The sequence below is a fragment of the Asparagus officinalis genome, chromosome 7, assembly GCF_001876935.1.
Source record: "Asparagus officinalis chromosome 7, Aspof.V1, whole genome shotgun sequence".
Taxonomy (NCBI): Eukaryota; Viridiplantae; Streptophyta; class Magnoliopsida; order Asparagales; family Asparagaceae; genus Asparagus; species Asparagus officinalis.
Window position 1 is genome coordinate 44,322,832 of NC_033800.1, and position 20,399 is coordinate 44,343,230.

Here is a 20,399-nt window from a genome sequence, read left to right on the forward strand (position 1 = left end):
CCCGCTCACTGAGCTAATTCGAGAGGCGGTTTGTCCTCGAAATCCTCACCAACAGCTGGCCATCACCGTCACATCTCATGCCACGAGTCTCCATGACTCTTCACCTTTCATCAACACCACGCCCACTCAGTCACTATCACATCAAACTTAGTGATGACTCATCCCACATGCAGCCGATTACCTGCAGGCTATCTACCGATTCAGCTGTCTGCTTGGACTCGGCCAGAATTAGACATGTACCCCCTTAGCCGGATATATATGGGCTCACCGCCTACTGGTTGAAGGGGAGGTCGGAGCCCCCTCAGGGCCACAGGTAATCCATTTCTGGCTAACTAAATCCCTACATGCTTGACTCATTTAGTTCATCGATTTCCCACTCAAGCTCTATATTGACTTGACCATCAGAGGGATCACCGGAGAACCTAACGTTGGTCCTCTAACGTACGATATTTTGTAGCTCTCTCATCCTAACTAGAGATCAGCCGTCTAAAGGAGATGAGGGAACCGCTACACCATCCATATCGATCCTAATCCCCATCACTGATTCGGGATTGTCCTCTAATCCCACTGCTGAGTCCCAAGACATCAACAATGTCGTAGATACAACACTGACAACTTACTATAATTGTCCCCAAACATGATAGTTTGTTCAACAAAGTTCATGATAAATTTCAAAAAAAATTAATAATAATAGTAAAACTAAATTGTAGGGCTTTTTTTTACCTAACATCCCAAAAATGCTACGTGGTTTTATCAAATATATTCAATAGATTTTACCATTTACATATCAAGCCATTTTCCTATAAATAAAAACATATAATGCCTACAATATTTTACAACCAGAACATCATATAATTTTCATCAATAATTGGACTCGACGTGACCACTAGTGAGTTGACGATCAACTTGTCCAACTTGTTGGTAATTCTAGAATAGATCCATAATATTGTAATTACATTTGCAATGCAAAAACTTTATCCTATTAGCTAGATACAACAACAATAGCTTTTAGCCAACTAAGACAAATGCTGTGCACGTGAGAACCATGATTGTATGAGTGTGTGCAACATGCCTCCTTGCCTCCTAGTCACTGTCATAGTCACGTGCATTCGGACAGCAAATTATATTAGTAGCAATTAGGCTAGTCCTCTTTTATATTAGAGCTTCATTAATTTTCTAAACATGGTGCCATTATGAAAAATATGTTACCAAATACTTTTGACCGATATATTTTTCATGTTAGGCCCCTGAAAAGTTAGGTATTGTTGTGGCCCTTCTTTTATAAGGAGGCATGTAACGAGACATAATCACATGGTTATCAGTGTATCATCGACTAATCATATATGTAGAAAAGTTAATAAGTAAATATTATATCCTTATATTAGCCACTAAAAATGTAGTACTATAATATGCGTTACTAAGGATTTATGTAGATATATATGATTATTACTATTGAATATAATTACTAGCGTATCATCAGCTAATCATATATATAGAAATTTTAAGTAAATATTATATATTTATATTAACCAATAATGGAGTATCATAATATGATATACTGGTGACTTAATCAGTGCAACTAATGAACAAGATACTTTTCTGCAGATAACATTAAGGATTAATTACATTCTGCTTTCCTGATGATATATTGTTATAGTATTCATGCCCATGGACATACGGCATATTGGCAAACAAACAAATGCATCCTTATACGTCTTGCCTCACTCAACTGGATGGCCCAGATCCCCCAGAGTCTGGCTCGGTCGATTTGTCAAGTCGACATTCTTCCATGCCAACACGAAATGCGGTGTTAGTCGGTCCTCTCGTCCTGGACAGCTCGCCAAGAGTCTACTCGAATATTCGTCCAGAACACATCTTGAAACCGTCTGGAAACGGCGTTACTTCTCGACAAAGCTATCCTCACTGGCTATCTGTCCGCATCGCATTTAATGCATGACAAACACATTATTTCTCTAGCCCTGATAGTCTTCATGACTCATCGGACCACGTGAGCCACTGTCCCGCCGCTGATCACTTTCCATTTATGCTGAAGTGATCTACCCCCCAGTCGTCAGCCGACACCTGTAAAACAAAAGCTGACTCAGCTGCCAACCTGCACTTCTCCACCGCCTCACTGTGCTCGGCCGAAGTGACCAAGTTACCCCTCGTGCTTCGGATATAAATACAGGTATCATTCGAACTTGTAAAGGGGACTGGAAAAAACACAAATCTAACTTTGGAACATATTACAACATACAAGAACACACACTTCTCACTTTCCCCACTCAAGTTCATCAGCTAACTTAATCGTCGAAGGTACAACGGGAGACCTAATCCCCGCCCTCTTACGAGTTTCTATATGTGCAGATTAATCAACGCCCCAATTGAAGAACCAGACATAAAGTCACGGAAGGAAGCGGCCCCTCTTCAATATTGAACCGAACTTATCATCTTCTAGATACGATTGACTGTTTGATCTTAGTCATCAACACATATTAACCTTGTTTGTTTCCTGTTGACTTAACGAGTGATCTTGGAGCCTAACGACGTGACAAAATTGTTTATTTTTATTGACTAGAGTTCTCTGATGTTGATTAAGATTAGGGCTATGAGCAGGGTTGGGTTAGTATTATAACGAAGGTTACTAACTATTAAAGTTAATGTTATAATAATATAAAACTGTAGGGTTAGGGGCTGTAATATTCAATAAGAATTCTAAGTTAGCAACAATATTTTATCCCATCGTCAGAGTCTAAGGTTACCTTGTAATTACTATCATTAATCATATCATACTTACTCCCTTTAAAAGCACGAGTTCAGGAAAATCTTTCGGAAGACAAAAATACCCTTAAAATTTAAATATTATTCTATTAAGTAAGAGTAAGTTGATAATTTGATGAATTCTTATTGGATATACATAGTATGAAGATAAAGATACAGTTTAAAATAAAATATAAATCTAAATAAAATTATGAAATATCAAATTTACAAATGTCTACAGAATGAAGGGCGTATATGCAAAAACTAAATAAATTAATGAGATAAATAATGGCTACCCCAAAGGTCGAACCCGGGAACAACGTAGACCTACAAATGTACATAATATGGATGAGATGTTTACAAAATACACCAAACAAATTAAAGAGACAAAAGTCATTCTCAAAATTAACAAAAATCATACTTCCCTTTAAAAGCACGCGTTCGAGAAAGGATTTCCATAGTCAAAATTTTCACAAGCAATACATTTATCAAATTCGAAGTGGATTCGACCACGAAAACGTTCTGATGTGATCGATTTTTCATAAGGATATTGAATAGTTACTATTTTAAATATTTAATTTAAATATAATCTTTCCTAATCATACTTATATCCTATCATAATACCACATGAACTATTTATAGCTCAACAATTTAAATAAGATTAATAAAATATATGAAATAGCTCTGTAGTATCAGTTTATTACATTAAGTATTAAAAAAAGCAAAAAATTTTAAAAATCATACTCTCTTTAAAAGCACAAGTTTGGAAAAATCTTTCGGTAAACAAAAATACCATTGAAATTCAAATATTATTCCATTAAGTAAGAGTAAGTTGATAAATTGATTAATCCTTATTGGATATGTATTGTATGAAGATAATGATATAGTTTAAATTAAAATGTAAATCTAAATAAAATTATTAAATACAAATGTCTACAAAATGAAGGGCATTTATGCAAAAACTAAATAAATTAATGAGACAAATAATGTCTACCCCAAAGGTCGAACCTAGGAATAACGTAGACCTACAAATTTACATAATGTGAATGAGATATTTACAAAATCCTCCAAAAAAATTAAAGAGACAAAAGTCATTCTCCAAATTATTAAAAAATTAAGAAAAACAAAAATCATACTCCTTTTAAAAGCACGAGTTCGAGAAAAGATTTCCATAGTCAAAATTATCATGTACTATTTTAAATATTTAATTTAAATTATAATCTATCCTAATCATACTTATATCCTATCCTTAATATCCCATGAACTATCTCTACCTCAACAATTTAAATAAGATTAATAAAATATATGAAACAGCTTCATAATATCAGTTTATTACATGAAGTATTACAAAAAAAAAAGCAAAAAGTTTTAAAAATTAGACAAAATACTCTCAAAAGTTTAAATTTACACTAAATAAAAAGCTAAACTTTAGAACTTGGTAAAGAAAAGAGTAATTGTGTGATATTCTTTCATTAAGATATATAAATATAACTTATAATTTAAGGTTTACTATCCCTTTTCAAAATCTAAAAATAGTCAAGTTGATACTGGTAAAAATAATAATAATAACATATTAAAAATACCCAGTTAAAGAATAAAAATATAAAATATATGATAGATTAAAAATTAATATTATTGTACAAATTAAAGTAACTGCATATAATTTTACCAATATGTTAGAGCAGCGAAAATATATAAGTATCATTAATTGATAGATAAAAAAATCACAAAAAACTAATAAATGACTATAATATAATAGCTTAACATTAGTTGATTATAATTATAAATATTGATCTCTAATGATAATAGTATTTATAAGGTAAATAATTATAAAGATTTATGTATAATGGAGAACTATTAGAAAATGTAGAAATATCCTTCAAAAGAATCATGCGGTTTTCATTTCAAATGGAATTCGAAACGTCCATGAATCACTTCAATTAACACTAACATAAGTTATATTTATCAAAGAGACACTGATTGAATACCCCTTGAAGAATATATTGAACAACTTTGTTCCAATCAAAGAAACATTCTTCATGGAAGATAAAAGATAAATTACTATGTCATGACTCTGCGTAAATATAAAATCGCCCTTTTTTGTTTTCTTATATAGTATCACGACCATGCGTATGATTTTATTTAGGGGTATGACTACTAACGAATGATCAATTCTTAAAGACATGATCAAAGATAACGACATAATAACACTATTAGAATTCAAGATCTCTAAATATAAAGGTAGTATATTTCATTACTAAAATTCTTATTAAAGACCACTAAATATAAAATTCACCTTATATTTGTCTCAAATATATAGAGGAGATATGCATGTCATCGTAAATTACGTCAATAATATATATTAATCTAAAGATACAACTTACTGAAGAAATAAGAGAATAGTAAGTAAACCAAACAAACATCCATATAACATCGTAAAGAAAAAATTATTACATTTTAAAGCTAATATGTAATGCTCTTTTAGAGTAAGCTGCCAAGAGAAATACAACAGAAATTCAAATTACTAATATATACAACAATTATAGCATTTTAAAGATGTATGATTTTAGAAAACCTACTCTAAAATTCATACAATTAAACCTAAGAATAATTTACTAATATATAGACATACTATCGCACATTTAAAGCAACGATAACTACCATTTATAATAGACTTGAGCAATGATTCTACGTTTGCAAAGGCTGCAACAAGAAACTAGATAGAGATGTTAATAATAAGTGTCCAGATGATAAATATTATAGAATCGCTGATGATGTTAATTTATGGTTTTTTCATTAAACATTTTCTGTCATTTTAGCCCACTTTAAATCAATCATCTTGGTTCGTTGGCTTTATTATTCATCTTCCTTTTATAATGTTATTTTTTCAAGTATTTTCACTTTCATAACACTACTTTCTCAGGTCAAGCTCGGTTTCATGCCGATCCAAATAAAATGAAAATGTAAATTGGTTTTAGATTATATTTATCTCCTGATCAACATAAAAATTTAAACTGGGTGTAGCCTATTCAAACATACATCAAATAAATAAATAATCAATGTGTAATCGAGGAATAAATTTTAGTAAGAAAATAAACCAAAAAATACTTAATGGAAAAATTATCAAAGAGTAACCGATGAACAAATTTTAGTAAGAAAATAAACCAAAAATACCTAATCACAATATTTAACCACGTGCATTGCACGTGCATAAAATCTAGTCTTAGAAAAAGGCCAGTTATAGTCGCGAAACTCGATTACCGGTTTACACTTAGTCTAAAATTAGTTAACGGTTGGGATGGGGTTAGGCTTGGGGCTAGGTTCGGGTATGGGGTCAGGTTTGGGTTTAGCTTGGGGGTTATGAGGACCAATAGGAAGGCGAGTGTCAGCTTCAGACGCGTACGCAATCGCACTAGAATTTCTCTTAGGGGCTGTTTGGTTCGTTTCCTAGATATAGGAAAATACATTTCCATGTACAAAAACACAAGTTTTGAGTTTTCTAAACTTTTCTAAGAAATAGATTGTTTCCCTTTGGTTCGCACAAAAAAATGGTGGGAAACCAATGTATTTATTTTTCTTGTGTAAATAGATTGTTTCCCTTTGGTTCGCACAAAAAAATGGTGGGAAACCAATGTATTTATTTTTCTTGTGTTTGGTTCGTATGGAAAAAAAAGGGAAAACTTTTGTTTATATGGCAAAAAGCCGTCGTGGCTGCAGTTTTCGTCGATTTCACGAGGTTGAGGAAGGAATTGGGGGAGAGAGAAAAAATCTGATGTGGCGGCGATTTTCACCGAGTTTCCCTTCTTCAACCCTAGCGAACCAAAGATGGGAAAAAACCCGATGGATAGCTTATATCCTACATGACCACGAAAAATCTAACGTGGATGCGGTGTAAAACTTTTCCACCGAGTTAAAAAACGAACCAAACGGCCCCTTAATCTTATGATTACCCATGTTGATAGCAAATTTAAGCGTGCAGATAGAATATTTCGAGGTTACGCACGTAATTACACCATATTTCTAGATAAAAGAATGCAATTAATCTATTAATACAAGAAAGCTTCAAAATTTTATCCAATCCACTAGTTTGATGTTGAGTAACACTATAAGTTCCTCAAAATTTTAGGTAAGAAAATCATAGTTAAAATAAAAATAAATTCCTAAAACATCTCTATCATGTTTAGAAAATTTTGAATATATTTCTAGTAAATTTGAATAAAATCCCAACGGTTCACGTCCCGTCCACACTTGATAAAGAGCTTGCACCAAAGAGGTTACGAATTGTAACAATGCGATAACCACTAGTGTCCTTCGTAATACTATCCCAAAACATATGTTTAAGTCGCATTAACTTAAAATCTTATGAAAAAAGTACAACCATATAAACTCCTTTCTGATCAGTCTAGAAACTAACCACGGCATATTTTTTTCTCGGTTTTAATTGCTACAGTATTTTTTGAATTTTTGAATTGTTGTGCTATCCTGTTTCTGCTACAGTATTCCCGTGTGTTACAGCAATATTTTTTTAAAAAAACCTATCGCGTCAAGTCTCATGTTTGTTACAGTAAATGCTACTATAATATTTACTGTAGCATGAATAGTAAATATTCCTCTATCAAATAGGAGAACCTAAGATTCACTATTCATGCTACAGTAAATACTACAGTACAATTTATTGTAGTGTTATTACTGTAGCAACCAGGAAACAAGGTATTGTATCTTTTTTTGAAAAAAAAATACTGCAGCATACGAGAACAATGTAGAATTTTAAAAAATCATTGTAACAGAGCGGGATACTGTAGCAATTCAAAAAAATTTAAAAAACATTGTAACATTTAAAATCGGGATTAATGTAGTGGGAAAAATAGATATATCGTGCTTTGCACGGTGTTCACACTAGTTAACAAGGAGCACAAAAGAAGACCATGGTAATTTTGTCACATAAAGGTACTAGTCACTTAATTAACTAAATCATAGCGACAATAGAGACGATAGAATTGGAACGAAGGAGAATCTAAATGCAAAGTTGTAGGGGGTGGAATATGTAAAAAAAAAAAATCGAAAACAAATTGCTTTTAGTTATTAGAAGTTGCCTATTTGCCAGATTAGTAGGGAGAACACGGTTGTGCTGTTGAAGTCTGAGCTGGCCTTCTCCTCCTCTCATATCGGAAATAGAAGAGAGAGAGAGAGAGAGAGAGAGAGGGAGAGCTAGAAAATCTCAGAAGTAATCTCCAACAGAAATCTAGAGAGAGAAAGAGAAAGAGAGAGAGAGAGAGAGAGAGTAAAGAGAGCGATCTACAGAACATATCCCAACCCAATCCCACTGCCTCCTGCGACCCCTCTCCCTCTGTTTAGTACAGATCTCTGATCAATTTTCGCTCTTTTTAGCCTCGAAGGACCACTCCACCACCAAAATCTAAGCGCACACATGGAATAAAGTGAGGCGTATAGCTCCTGTCACCCGTAAATGAGTTCCCAACCCTCGGCCGGTGGTGGGCCCCACGCCAGGTTCCCCGCCGGCCTCCGGGTCCTCGTCGTCGACGATGATGCCACCTGCCTCCGCATCGTCGAGCACATGCTCAAGAGATGCGATTATTGCGGTAAATTTGATTTGACCCATTTCATTTTGTTGATCAATTTAATTTGAGCGTTCTTGGTCTGGCTTGTACTTTTCCTTTTGAGCTCAATCTGAAATGGGTAGTTGCCGAATCTTGGAAATTTTGCTTGTGGCAGTTACTACTTGTTCGAGGGCGGTCGAGGCGTTGCGTATTCTTAGAGAGAATAAAAGGGGGTTTGATATTGTGCTGAGTGATGTGTATATGCCTGATATGGATGGGTTCAAGCTCCTCGAGCATATCGGATTGGAAATGGACCTCCCAGTTATTAGTAAGCTGTTATTAGCAAGCAGCGAATTTAACATGGCTTTTTATGCTATTTTAGGCTTAGTATTTTAGTTCTGTGTTTTTTTTAAGCTATTAAGTGTTGATGTTTTACCAGTGATGTCCGCTGATGATGGGAAGGATGTAGTGCTGAAGGGTGTAACTCATGGAGCAGTTGATTATTTACTAAAGCCCGTGAGTATGGAAGCATTGAAGAACATATGGCAACATGTTATTAGAAAGAGGAGGAATGAATCGAAGGAATTGGAGAACTCCGGCAGTTTGGATGATAGTGACAAGCAGAAGAAGTATTCCGATAATGGTGATAGTGGCTCTTTAGGGATTGAGGAGAATTGGAAGGTTGTTAAGAGAAAAAAGGAAGGGGAGGAGGAAGATGAGTTTGAGGAGAGAGAGGATGCGTCTAGTCTTAAGAAACAGCGAGTTGTTTGGTCTGTTGATCTCCATCAACAGTTTGTTGCAGCTGTGAACCAACTGGGCCTTGAAAGTAAGATTGCTTCCTTTTCAACAATGTTATGCATTTTCGTTGTAATTTTTTGTTTTTCCACTTTTAAATAAGCTGAACTTTGTTCATGTATTAATAGCTGGCTACTTATTAGAAATTTCTAGAGAAAACAAGAGTTCTTAACTTTCAAATGACTTGTTTTGTTTCAAGGTTGTGATTCTTATTAGAATTTTTTTGGATATGCAGAGGCTGTTCCTAAGAAAATCCTTGAGTTGATGAATAACCCGGCACTCACTAGAGAGAATGTTGCCAGCCATTTGCAGGTATGTATGCAAGAAACTTGCTTGTTTTTATTTCTTCCATTCAGTAAATTCATGTATTTTGCTTCATCGTTCACAAGTTTAAATGATCATGGTTTCTTGTATGGTTGACTTCTAATAAACCCCTCATTATCACTTTTACTGTTTTTATATGCATTTTTAAAACAGCATTTTTTTTCAACAGTTACTGTTGGTTAGATGTAATATGCACTACCCACGTTACTTATGTGATTGCTACAAGAATTCACCATATCATGGCAGATCTTCATGTCAGCCATTTTAATGCTGAACAAATATGGATCTTACTGAAACACAATCCATTTTGAGTATACGACTATTCATACAAGTTTTTGCACTTGACTTGTATTTGTAGGTATAGCAATATCTGCTTCATATTTAATCCATTTTCATTCCCTAGCTACATATTAACTAATAACTGCAGTTGCTACTCATTCTATTTGCTAGACAATACTTCAACCATAGTTATTTTCTTGTTTTATTATCACATGGAAAAATTCCTTTCTGTTTTGCAAATAGCTTGTAGCTGTAAGATTCATTTACTTGGAGCTTGAAGTTGTTGTAGTTAGCTTGCAATCTTTAAAAAAGCACGCAACATATATACATAAATACCAACATGTGTTGGTCTAAAGAGTTGATGATTATTGACCTGCCATTATTGATCACCACTAACTTAAGTTGGATTACTTTCACCAAGAAGTTATATCAAATATTGGCCATAACCTTATTAGAACTAGGGAGAGAAGATGGGCTTTTTGGGGGCTTCGATGTAAGGGGTATTGTTTCTTTTGCTGTGTTCTTTCATAAAGAAAAACACTATATATAGGTTTCCCCCCATCATCTCCACCCCCAAAAATCAGCCTAAAATTATTCCCATAAACTACAAATTAAAGCCGTTTACTTTCCTAATTTAATTCAAACAATGAACTTATTAGTTCTCCATTAGCAGCTATTTATTACCCAATATTATTTTATCTAACACATGGGTTTATTTGGACATGTTACTAAGAAACCTACCAGCTCTTGAGGATTATAGAAAAAAATCTAAGAAACATTTTAAGCCATGTTTTCTTTGCATGGTGTTATTCAGATTTCCAACAATCCAATTAAAGTTTAAATTTTCAAACTTTGCTTCACAGCCTTCATTTGTTTGGTAGGACAACCGAATTGGGTACTGTTTTTTGAAACTCATTTTGACATGAACAATTCTCAGTGGTACGCTAGGAAGTGGATGATGGTTTCTCCTAGAAAAACACACTGATTGGTTGTAGCCCATGAATGTAGGATGGTGGTATATCCTAGTCATTAAAAAAAACTTATTGGTCATAGCCTATGGATGCAGGATGGTTTTCGCCAAACCATGTACTCTTTCTTTTCTTTTTTTTCTTTTGTAATTTCTCTATTATTCATCTTGTTCCCTCTCTTCCATATGATCTTAATCTGTCTTGAAGTTTGTCTTTATTCTGATGCTCTGCCCTCTGACAACTTTCGTATATGGTGGTTTTCTTTGCATACTAGGTTTGGCTGATCTTTGATCTCTATCACCATCCCAAAGTTTCAATGCATACGTCTTAAAAATAAATGCATATAGGTATATGCATAACTCTAGACTAGCTTGAGTGAGGAGAATTCCCACAGAGAGCGATTTTTCAACTAGTAAAACAAGTTTTTCTGTTCTGCTATCAAATTTCAGAAACATGTGAAGGAAGATTTTTTCTGGCTAAATATCATAAAACCTCCCTTAACTTTCAAAATATCAGAAAACCCTCTTAAGTTTAGGGGTTATCATAAAACCCTCTTTAACTTTGAGATTTTATCAGAAACCCCCCTAATTTAGAGGGGTTTCTCTAATTGAGTTTTCTGATGAAATCTCAAAGTTAAAAGGGGTTTCTGATGAAATCTAAAAATTAGTGAGTTTTTTCTAATAATTGTCCAAAGTGAACGTTTTTTTAAATATTTACCCCTTCTTTCCTACAAGGGTTGATGTTTAAAGGGATCACAAAAGAAAAGAGAAGAAAAATGTAGTTGGTTTACCCATTATGTCTAGCAAAGCTTTGAAATTAGAAGTAATGGTTAGTTTTCACTTTTCGGTTTAAACTCAGCAATAGGCCTGCAGGATTCTTCTGGTTTCTTACATCCCTGGAGGGTCCACCTATTTGAGAATCTCCGTGTGGTCGCGGTTATTGAATGTAGGGCAATTTCTATGTATTCTTGTGAGTCAGTACTAAACATATGGCCAAAATTAAGGTGCCAACCCGTAAACCAGTGAGCAAGCATTTTATGTGTACTTGTTAATTTCTTATAAATTAATGAGCCTAGTTCAAGGCCTCAGTATGTTTTCGTCATAATATAGCAAGTATTATTGAGTGTAGGTTCAAGGCTGGAAGCTATGTATACTGATGCATAAAATTTATGTGTAGGGAGGCATCTTAGATTCAATCTAAGGATGCACCTCTTGATGCATGGATTAGATTATTCTAATGAGTGATCCGCTCTATTTGTCTTGATTGTTATTTTTACATCCACATATGATATTATGTTGTATCTATAACTTTGCATCATAGCGTCTCACAGATTGTTAGCGATTGAAATGATTTTCATGTATACTTTGCGTATATACATTGCAGAAAAATGTCTGTTGAGTTGCTAATAATATCAATTTGTGTCCATGAAGTACTCTTGTTATGGCATCTGTTATAGATTATATCAATCACATGCCTTGGAACAACTTAAATTTTCCCATAATCGATCATACAGAACTGAACATTTTCTGGTAACTTCTAATACATGGAATTTAGCGGACAACTAACAGGTTAGATCTTGATTGTGAATATTTATTTGGAGAAATTACATCATTCATCCTGCCTTAGATACTCATGTGACAAAATTCAGCAAGTTTAAGCGTAGTTTGTCAAGCTTAAATCTTTTCAACTCTCAAAAGTGAACACCCTGTTTGCACTTGATGCTCAGGTAAAACTCCTGTAGTTTATGCTACTGATTAATATAACCAATGGATCTTACTTCTGAACTGATAACTTTGGAGGTCTCACTCCAGGTCATCTGCTAAGAATAATGAAAGCCAACTACAACAACATCAATAACCAACCATTTACTTTTTAATAAATTGGGTTTATATTGCTGTATACCCCCGAAATCTTACACAGTTGCATATTTACCCCCCAAATGTTCTCAATTGCCAATATACCCCCCAATTTTTCCATAATTACATATAACCCCAAAATATTCATAATTGCCAATATACCCCCGAATCTTCCATAACGGCATCCCCCTAAATAAATAAATAAAATAAAACCCATGATGCCCGCCATGCCCCCAACCCTGCGCATTTGTTTTTCATTTTTTGAAACTCCTGGTTAGATTGATTTCATATTTACTCCTTATTTTGGTCAATTGATTTTTTTCTACTTTCTCTCTGTCCCGATTACATAATTTTTGAGAGGTAAATATGTGATTATGCAAGATTTGAGGGGTATACTGGCCATTATGACAACTTGTGGGTAAATATGCAGTTATGGAAGATTTGGGGATGTATTGGCAATTATGAAGATTTGAGGGGTAAAAATATGATATTATGAAAGATTTGGGGGGTATATAGCCAAATAACCCTTAGTAAATTAACTTATCTCTGGAGCAGTGGACATACTGCTGGAAAGATGCACTCATATAGAACTATGGAGCCTGCTAGTGGAAATTATTGAATACCTTGGTGCTTAGAAGTTAGAATTACTCTTGATTATTGTCATTAACAATTAATTATGTGGTTATCACTTACTGCTGGATTCGGAGATTTTTTTGCTTTATCAACTTGCTGTTTTTTTTTTTTCATTTATGAAGGTCTCTGGAGTGAATTTGTTTCAGGGGAAATTCTTCAGACAGGATTGAGGACCATAAATAAATAAATGGGAGAATTTCAGAAAACCTACTGAACTTTGGGGGGTGTTACAGATAACCCCATAAGCTATTTTAATTGGAGAAAACCCCCTTGAAACTTTTGGGGGGTGGTGTAGATAACTACCTTGAACTTTTCCTTTTATTCGACTAAATTTCTCACTGGGGGTTGTCTGCAACTTGCCCCTCAAAGTCTGATGGTACGCTGAAATTAACCCTAAATAAATTATACGCCTTTGTTCTGAATTTTTAGGTTTCAATGAGAAACATTTTATTATTTTCTATTTGTCCTCCCAAGAAATAGACACAGATCTACAATATTGCTTTTTAAGATGCAATCTCATCATACATGGCGAACTCCTATAAGTTTCTTTTTTGTCCCTCTTTCAGGGAACTTAAAGTTCCAATTACAGTACACTAATCTGGCATAAGAAAATTCTCTGAATCTGCATCATAGTTGCGTACCATGAGGCTCCTAACATGCTTATGCAACACTAGACATCTTGCAGTACTACATAAATGATTACTCTACCTGTGTCCTAACAATGACATAGGCAAATTCTCTGACACTTTAATCAATTATTTGTCTCCTGCTTTTCTCCTATCATCTTTGCAGTACAATACAACAATATAGCTGTTATCCCAAACCTTTTGCAGGTGGACTACACAATTCTCTGTCCATTCACCTCTAAATATACGATGCGACATTAATCACCTTTTTAGTATTTATGATTGTTTTTATATTTAATCATTACTATGGACCTTTTTTCTCTCTCTCTCTTCTCTCCTCTTCTTTTCTGTTCTTAAGCATTTTGTTAGTGTTTCTACTTGTTACACAGTTCCCTAACAAACTTGATAACATAATGCAGAAATACCGCCTATATTTGAAGAGAGTAAGTGGACCACAACATCAAGGAAGAGCCGACTCAGCTTTTTCAAGTGCCTCGGATTCATCATTTAGTTCAGTTCCCTCACTGGATGTTGTAGATTTGCAGGCACTTGCTGCTTCAGGTCAACTTACTCCTCTAGCAATAATGGCTCTAAATTCAGGACCAAGAAGTTTCTTTAACTCCAATGCCCCATTTGTAAATTCTTCAAAGATGCAGCCCGCAATGATGCACCGAGTGAATAATAACCAAATGGGTTTGCTTTATGGACCTTCGGCTTCTATGGATTCACGGCAAATGGTACAAGCACAACAAATTTATAGAGCATATCAAAATACGGGTCACCAAGTTAGTGAAGGGGCTCAAGGGTTGTTGAAGTTACCATCTCCAGAAAGAACTAGCTCCTCATTTTCTAGTGGGCTCATTAGTGCAGGCTCGTCTAATTCTTTTGTTGCACAAATGAATCCACAGAGACAGCAAATTTCTTTACCGCAGCATCAAGAACAAATGCAAATCGGTGTTCAGCAACCATCAAGGGGGCAATTTCTTAATAGAGTTGTTGTTGAGCATGATTCTAAGATTTCATCAACTTTGGGACAACAAATGGTTTCTAATGGGGTTTCTAATAACTTCTTAGTAAGAAGTGGAGCTATAATAAATGGGAGGCCACCTTTACAAGTCAATTACATGAATATGCCTCCATATGCAGTTCCTCGAGCATTATATTCTAACGTTCAAAATCCTCATGTGAGTGGCACCGTCAATAGCAGTGTAATTGCCAATACTTTCACAGGGATGAAACAAGAAGCCATAACAATAGCACAACGAGGTGTAGAACAAATAGATAGTATCAATAGCTTGAAAGAAGTGAAGGATATTGTCCCAAATTATGATATGTTTAGTGATTTTAATCAGAGCAAAAATCAAGAATGGAAGTTGCAGAACTTAAATCTTTCTTATGAGTCGTCCAAACAAGTTGGAACTCAGCTTAGTAGTATAGATTATGGTTTCTCAATCTCAGCTCAACGAGACGGAAATGGTATTATGAAAGAGGGAGTACCTAGGAACACATGCGCCATGACAAAGGAGGTCTATTCGATGACACAAACAGCAATTGAGCATGAGAAAGTGGAGTTTGTTCCTCAAGAAAGTCTGTTTGCTGCTGCTGATGATAATTACGACCTTGAGAGCATTTTTGGAAGACAGGTTAGTTTTCTAAGAATTGCTTACATTCCAATTTCAACTTCATTGTTCATAATTATAGCTGCATGTCAATCTCACATTTGAAATAAGTAGATTGCCATTTTACTAAAGTTGATTGTTATCGAACATCGATATGTGATGCAAACTATTATGCTTACATGATTAAAATTTCGTGTATTTTCCATAAAACACCTTGAACTTTATAAATCATAGAAATCTCACTTGAACATTCAAAATTATACTAAACCCAAATGAACAATTAGAGATTCTCATTAATGGCATTAATGCATAGCAAAAAGTTTAGACTACTATATTTACTTTTTACATACCGTACTCGAAAAGGATAATATAGAAGTTATATTTAATAGATAGGGGTATAGAAGTTATCTTTAAGTTATCGTATGAACTTATGTTAAATCCAGAAGAATATTCTCTCTCTGATCTTTCTCATGAGCATGATTACGTGCACTTGTACAAGCTGAAGACTTCATATGGAAAGTCAAAACAAAACTTTTATAATAATGAGAATAAGGAGAATATACTACCTAATGAATGGTCATATACTAGAATATACTACCTAATGAAGACCTCAGAGGGTGTCCATAATAAGTTTTGGTTAATCAAAAACTCTCTCAACCTCTTCTGTAACTTCAAAAGCCTATGCTTGAAGAAAATTCGGAGCTTATTTTAATACTTGAATGCATATCAATGCTGAACGAGCTGGTTTCATTTGATATATTCAACTTGTTTTAAAACCATACCTGGAATCTGTTGGAGAGTTTGCATTCTTCTTCTTCTTATTAATATTATTTTGTTTCGTTTAGAAATCAATGAAGGTTAAGTCATAGATGGTCTATGAAACAAGGAGAACCATTTTAGTATAACTTCCCACCACCCGAAGAAGATTTGAATTACATGATTTGAGGAAAATTCAGGAAATTACCAACATATTCAAATTATAGTGTTTGCATATGTGATGACTGTTCTTTCTTGTAATAAGAAAAGCTTTTTTCACTCTTTTACCAGCAGGGTGTCTATTTTATCAACCAAAAAAAAAGTTTCTCTCTCCCTGAAAAGAGTTTTAAAAAATCACTCAGAGGGTTATCTGCCAAAATCAAGCTACAGGGCTAATTAGTCGCAAAAGAGATATTACAGGGTCCCCCATGATAAAATCATATTGCGGGAGTGCAATTTTTCATTTTGTATGGTACTTGATTTCCGTTGCCTTACAGTATGTTTTTTTTAATAACAGCCAGACACAAATGGACATGTTGAGTTTAACTTCTAGAGGCATTCTTTTGAGGCATGATTCATCAGACACTCCGCGATATTTCAAATTGAGATGCACAAAAATCTCAACAAGTATCTTTTTTTTCTCTGGAAACTTTACCGAGCCACATTGAAAATGTTGGAAAAGGGAGTTGAATGAGCTCCAGCTGAAGATACAGTTCTCTTAACTTCCAAAGAACATCAACTAACAAAGTCTTGAATTCTTTTTATTTAGATCATGATGAATGTTCATTGTGTTTGCTTAGAGTGTGGTTTGATTGATAGATAACAGCTCAATTATCTTCAATGAGCTTCGAAGGCTGCAGTTCTAACTCCCATAAACATTTTTTTGTTGTTGTTGGAACCACAGTTGCATGTATAGGTTTCTTTTTTCTTTCTTTCATGTAGACAAGAATTGGTGCCTTTATTTTTTTTTATATGTGAGATTGCATCCATGCACTTCATTGTGACTCTTAATAAGATTTGTAATTATGTTTATGCTTGCCATTTGTTTCCTCAGTTAAAATCTCTCTGTGAGGAACTAAATTGATATTGGTTCAGTAGAACTGCTCTTTGTGGATAATGCTCTTTTTTTTTCTTTTTTTTAAAATAAAAGTTTTATGTATGTACAAATTTCGAGAAAAACTCTGGAATTAAGCCAAATGACTGGTTGGTATTTCTCGAAAATGTTCTGGCTGTCCACGCTAGTTTTCTCAAAAATATTTTGTTCTATTTAAGTATATATTTGGAGAAGTACCTCGAATTTCCTTCGTTGTCACAACAATAGAGGTTCTTTTTGTAATAAAAACGCAAATTTTTTTTAATTTGCGCCTGAGCTGTGGAGTACCCTCCGTTATTTTTTTTTGGAAAGGAAGTGAGAATAACTGGAAAAGGAAGGGAAAAAAGAAAAAGGAAAAAAAATGGGACTGATCTATCTTTTAGCTTTTGCCCATTGACGTCTTTTTGAAGATTCCCCCCCTGAGAGTTGTATAGGTGTTATCTTTTAACAATACAATTCTCGGAGGAAAAAATCTTCAAATTTTTTTGAATAGAGCATCTTACCTTGTTTTATTATTAAATAAAAAATAAAAAACCACCTAACTCAATGGTGTGTGCGCGCGCGCTTAGACTAATACTCCGAAGAACTCAGCTTCTCAGCTTTCTTTGCAATGCAAAGGGGAGTTGAGGCAAAATTGTAAATCATAGATAAGTTTTCTATTCCCCCATTGAATGAGCGTCTTCAAATTTACAAGAGCTCGTAAAATAATACCTTCTCATTACCTGTAGCAAATTAAATCTTCTTTTTGAAGTTCATATCCAATTCGATCTGAATATTATGATACTTTGGATACAAAGTTGATGCAGTTGAAATTTTCCTGGCAGTTGATATTTTCCATGACACGTTAGCTTGAATTAGTTCAGGAGTAGTTTTATTGCTGAATGATTCTTAGCTACAAGGCAGAAGGTGACCATTCAAAGACTACATTAGGTTAATGGAATTCTTCAAGGGCTCATGTTTGACCATAAAAATATTTTATATGCCACATTAGCATCAGCATTCATTCATGTGACCAACGCATAAATACTTAAGATTAACTACGTCAAAGAGTGCTCGGGAGGCAAATTCCATATACAAAACTCGGGAGGAGGCCAGCTCTCCAGCTGTCCAGCCGCATGGACTAGAGATGGACGCAAAACCACTTCATAATATCAATTACTCTTTTATCTGTCTCATTCCTATGAAGGAAGAGGTCAGCTCTTCAGCTGAATTCAGACCTATTAGTATGATCAATAGTTCAGTCAAGATCTTTACCAAAATCCTAGCCAACAGACTCAAGCCTCTCATTCCAACTTTGGTAGACAAATCTCAGTCTGCTTTTCAAAGTGGCAAATCTTCTCTTGACTCCATCCTTCTGGCTCATGAGATGATCAACCGCTGCTCCACTGACAAAAAATAACTGTGTACCATAAAAGTGGACTTTTACAAAGCTGTCGACCGTAATCATTGGGGCTTCCTTCTCTCCCTTCTTAAAGCCAGAGGGTTCAGCCCCATATGGTACCTCTGGATATCCCATATCCTCTCTTCTGCTAAATCTGCAGCCCTTGTAAATGGTTCACCCACCGCCTATTTCAATTGCCATCGAGATCTCAAACAAGGTGATCCTCTCTCTCCTTTGCTCTTTTTGTTGATTGTTGATGTCCTAAACAAGATGATATCTGCTAGTGTTCAGGCAGGAGATATTTCTGACCTTAACATTAAAGGAGAGCTAAATTCTATAAGAACCCTCCAATTTATAACAAGGTTTTAAATATCGGATGTCGGGTTCATGTCGGACGGCTGAAATCCACGTCAGATAGCGAAAATCGGGGATATATCGGGGGACATGGACTAAATATCGGATTGCCATACCGGGTGATCCGTATATGTATAATATCATGTCCTAAATGTAATCTAAGCATTCCTAAATTCAATATAAACATACTTTATAAATTTTATAGACTAGACATATAAAAAAGTAAACAATATATAATGTTTAGGATCACTAACCGATTGTAGAAATTTGATTCTCGATTGCATCCTGAAACAATTTGGGTGCTTGACCTACAAAATAAGAAAACATTGTTAGTAAACATAGAATAGCATGTAAAGAATAAAGCAAGTAACATATAAGATATAACATATAGAATGAAGATCACAACTCACTAGATTCATATCAAACATAAGCAAATCAAAACAAACAAACAAGTTTTTAAAGCTACAAATAGTTTAAAATTGTTTAACATTCAAGAGCAAATCCATAATAACATAAAAGATAAGATAACTAGAAAGTCTAGAATCCATCATCATCATCATCCTCAAAAGTAGCATTAGCATCCTCATCCGACTCCGTGAAGAACGCATCCATCTCTTCTTCCTCATCATCTTCCATCGGCTCTTTTCCTTTCGATGAAGATGATCCCGCTTTCTTCTTTCTTTTATACGTTTGCAACCTTCCACTCTTTCTTTTCCTTGGATTAGCTCCCGAAATATCTCCAACTTGCCTAAAAGTTAAACACTCTCCCGGAAATACTTTATCATCACTATTATTCCCATCCTCACCCAACAACCATTCAGTGACTCTTTCCTCATCATCGTAGGCGGTTAAAGGATCTCTATTTGGGACGGCATGCTTATTCTTTAACTTTGCATTGAACTTGACAAAGACTAAATCATGAAGTTTTTTATGAGTTAGTCTATTCCTCTTATTCGTATGAATCTACAAAAGAAAATCATGAATTAGCATAAAAAACTAGTCATCAAATACTACAAATACAAGCATACAAGATGATTAAAATTTAAGAAATAATATTACCATCTCAAATGTACTCCAATTTCTTTCACAAGCCGAAGAGCTAGTTGTCAAGCCCAAAATCTTCATTGCCATCTTCCTTAACTCGGGAGTATCGTTTCCATAAAGCCTCCACCAAGTAATTAGTCAATTCATAATTGAAAAAAATTAGTAACTTATAAATTCAAAAAAGAGGTCAATGAATTAATTTGAATGAGAACATAAATTTACCCGGACAATCACCCTTAATAGCACTTCGCCTCGCAAATTGATCCCCAAATGACCCTAGGCGCTCTTGATAATTAGGTATTTGATTTCCAATCTTTGTGAAAGTCGCATGGTCATCGGGAAAGACGATTTTA

At 34.5% G+C, this 20,399-nt stretch overlaps 1 protein-coding gene across 1 annotated transcript; it reads left to right on the forward strand.

The window, feature by feature from the left end:
• On the forward strand, positions 7,882–17,224 carry LOC109848690 (two-component response regulator ARR1-like). The gene is made up of 6 exons (XM_020418323.1): positions 7,882–8,360; positions 8,494–8,646; positions 8,758–9,144; positions 9,349–9,425; positions 14,219–15,442; positions 16,692–17,224. The coding sequence occupies exons 1-6, from the start codon at positions 8,228–8,230 to the stop codon at positions 16,725–16,727; spliced, it is 2,010 nt and encodes a 669-aa protein (XP_020273912.1). The 5' UTR covers positions 7,882–8,227; the 3' UTR covers positions 16,728–17,224.

What these genes read in the sequence shown, in the direction of transcription:
- LOC109848690 (XM_020418323.1), top strand. Translation starts at nt 8,228, where the DNA reads ATGAGTTCCCAACCCTCGGCCGGTGGTGGGCCCCACGCCAGGTTCCCC. An exon ending in ATGTTGCCAGCCATTTGCAG is followed by an intron (nt 9,426 to 14,218) that starts GTATGTATGCAA and finishes AACATAATGCAG; the next exon opens with AAATACCGCCTATATTTGAA. An exon ending in AGAGCATTTTTGGAAGACAG is followed by an intron (nt 15,443 to 16,691) that starts GTTAGTTTTCTA and finishes TTTTAATAACAG; the next exon opens with CCAGACACAAATGGACATGT.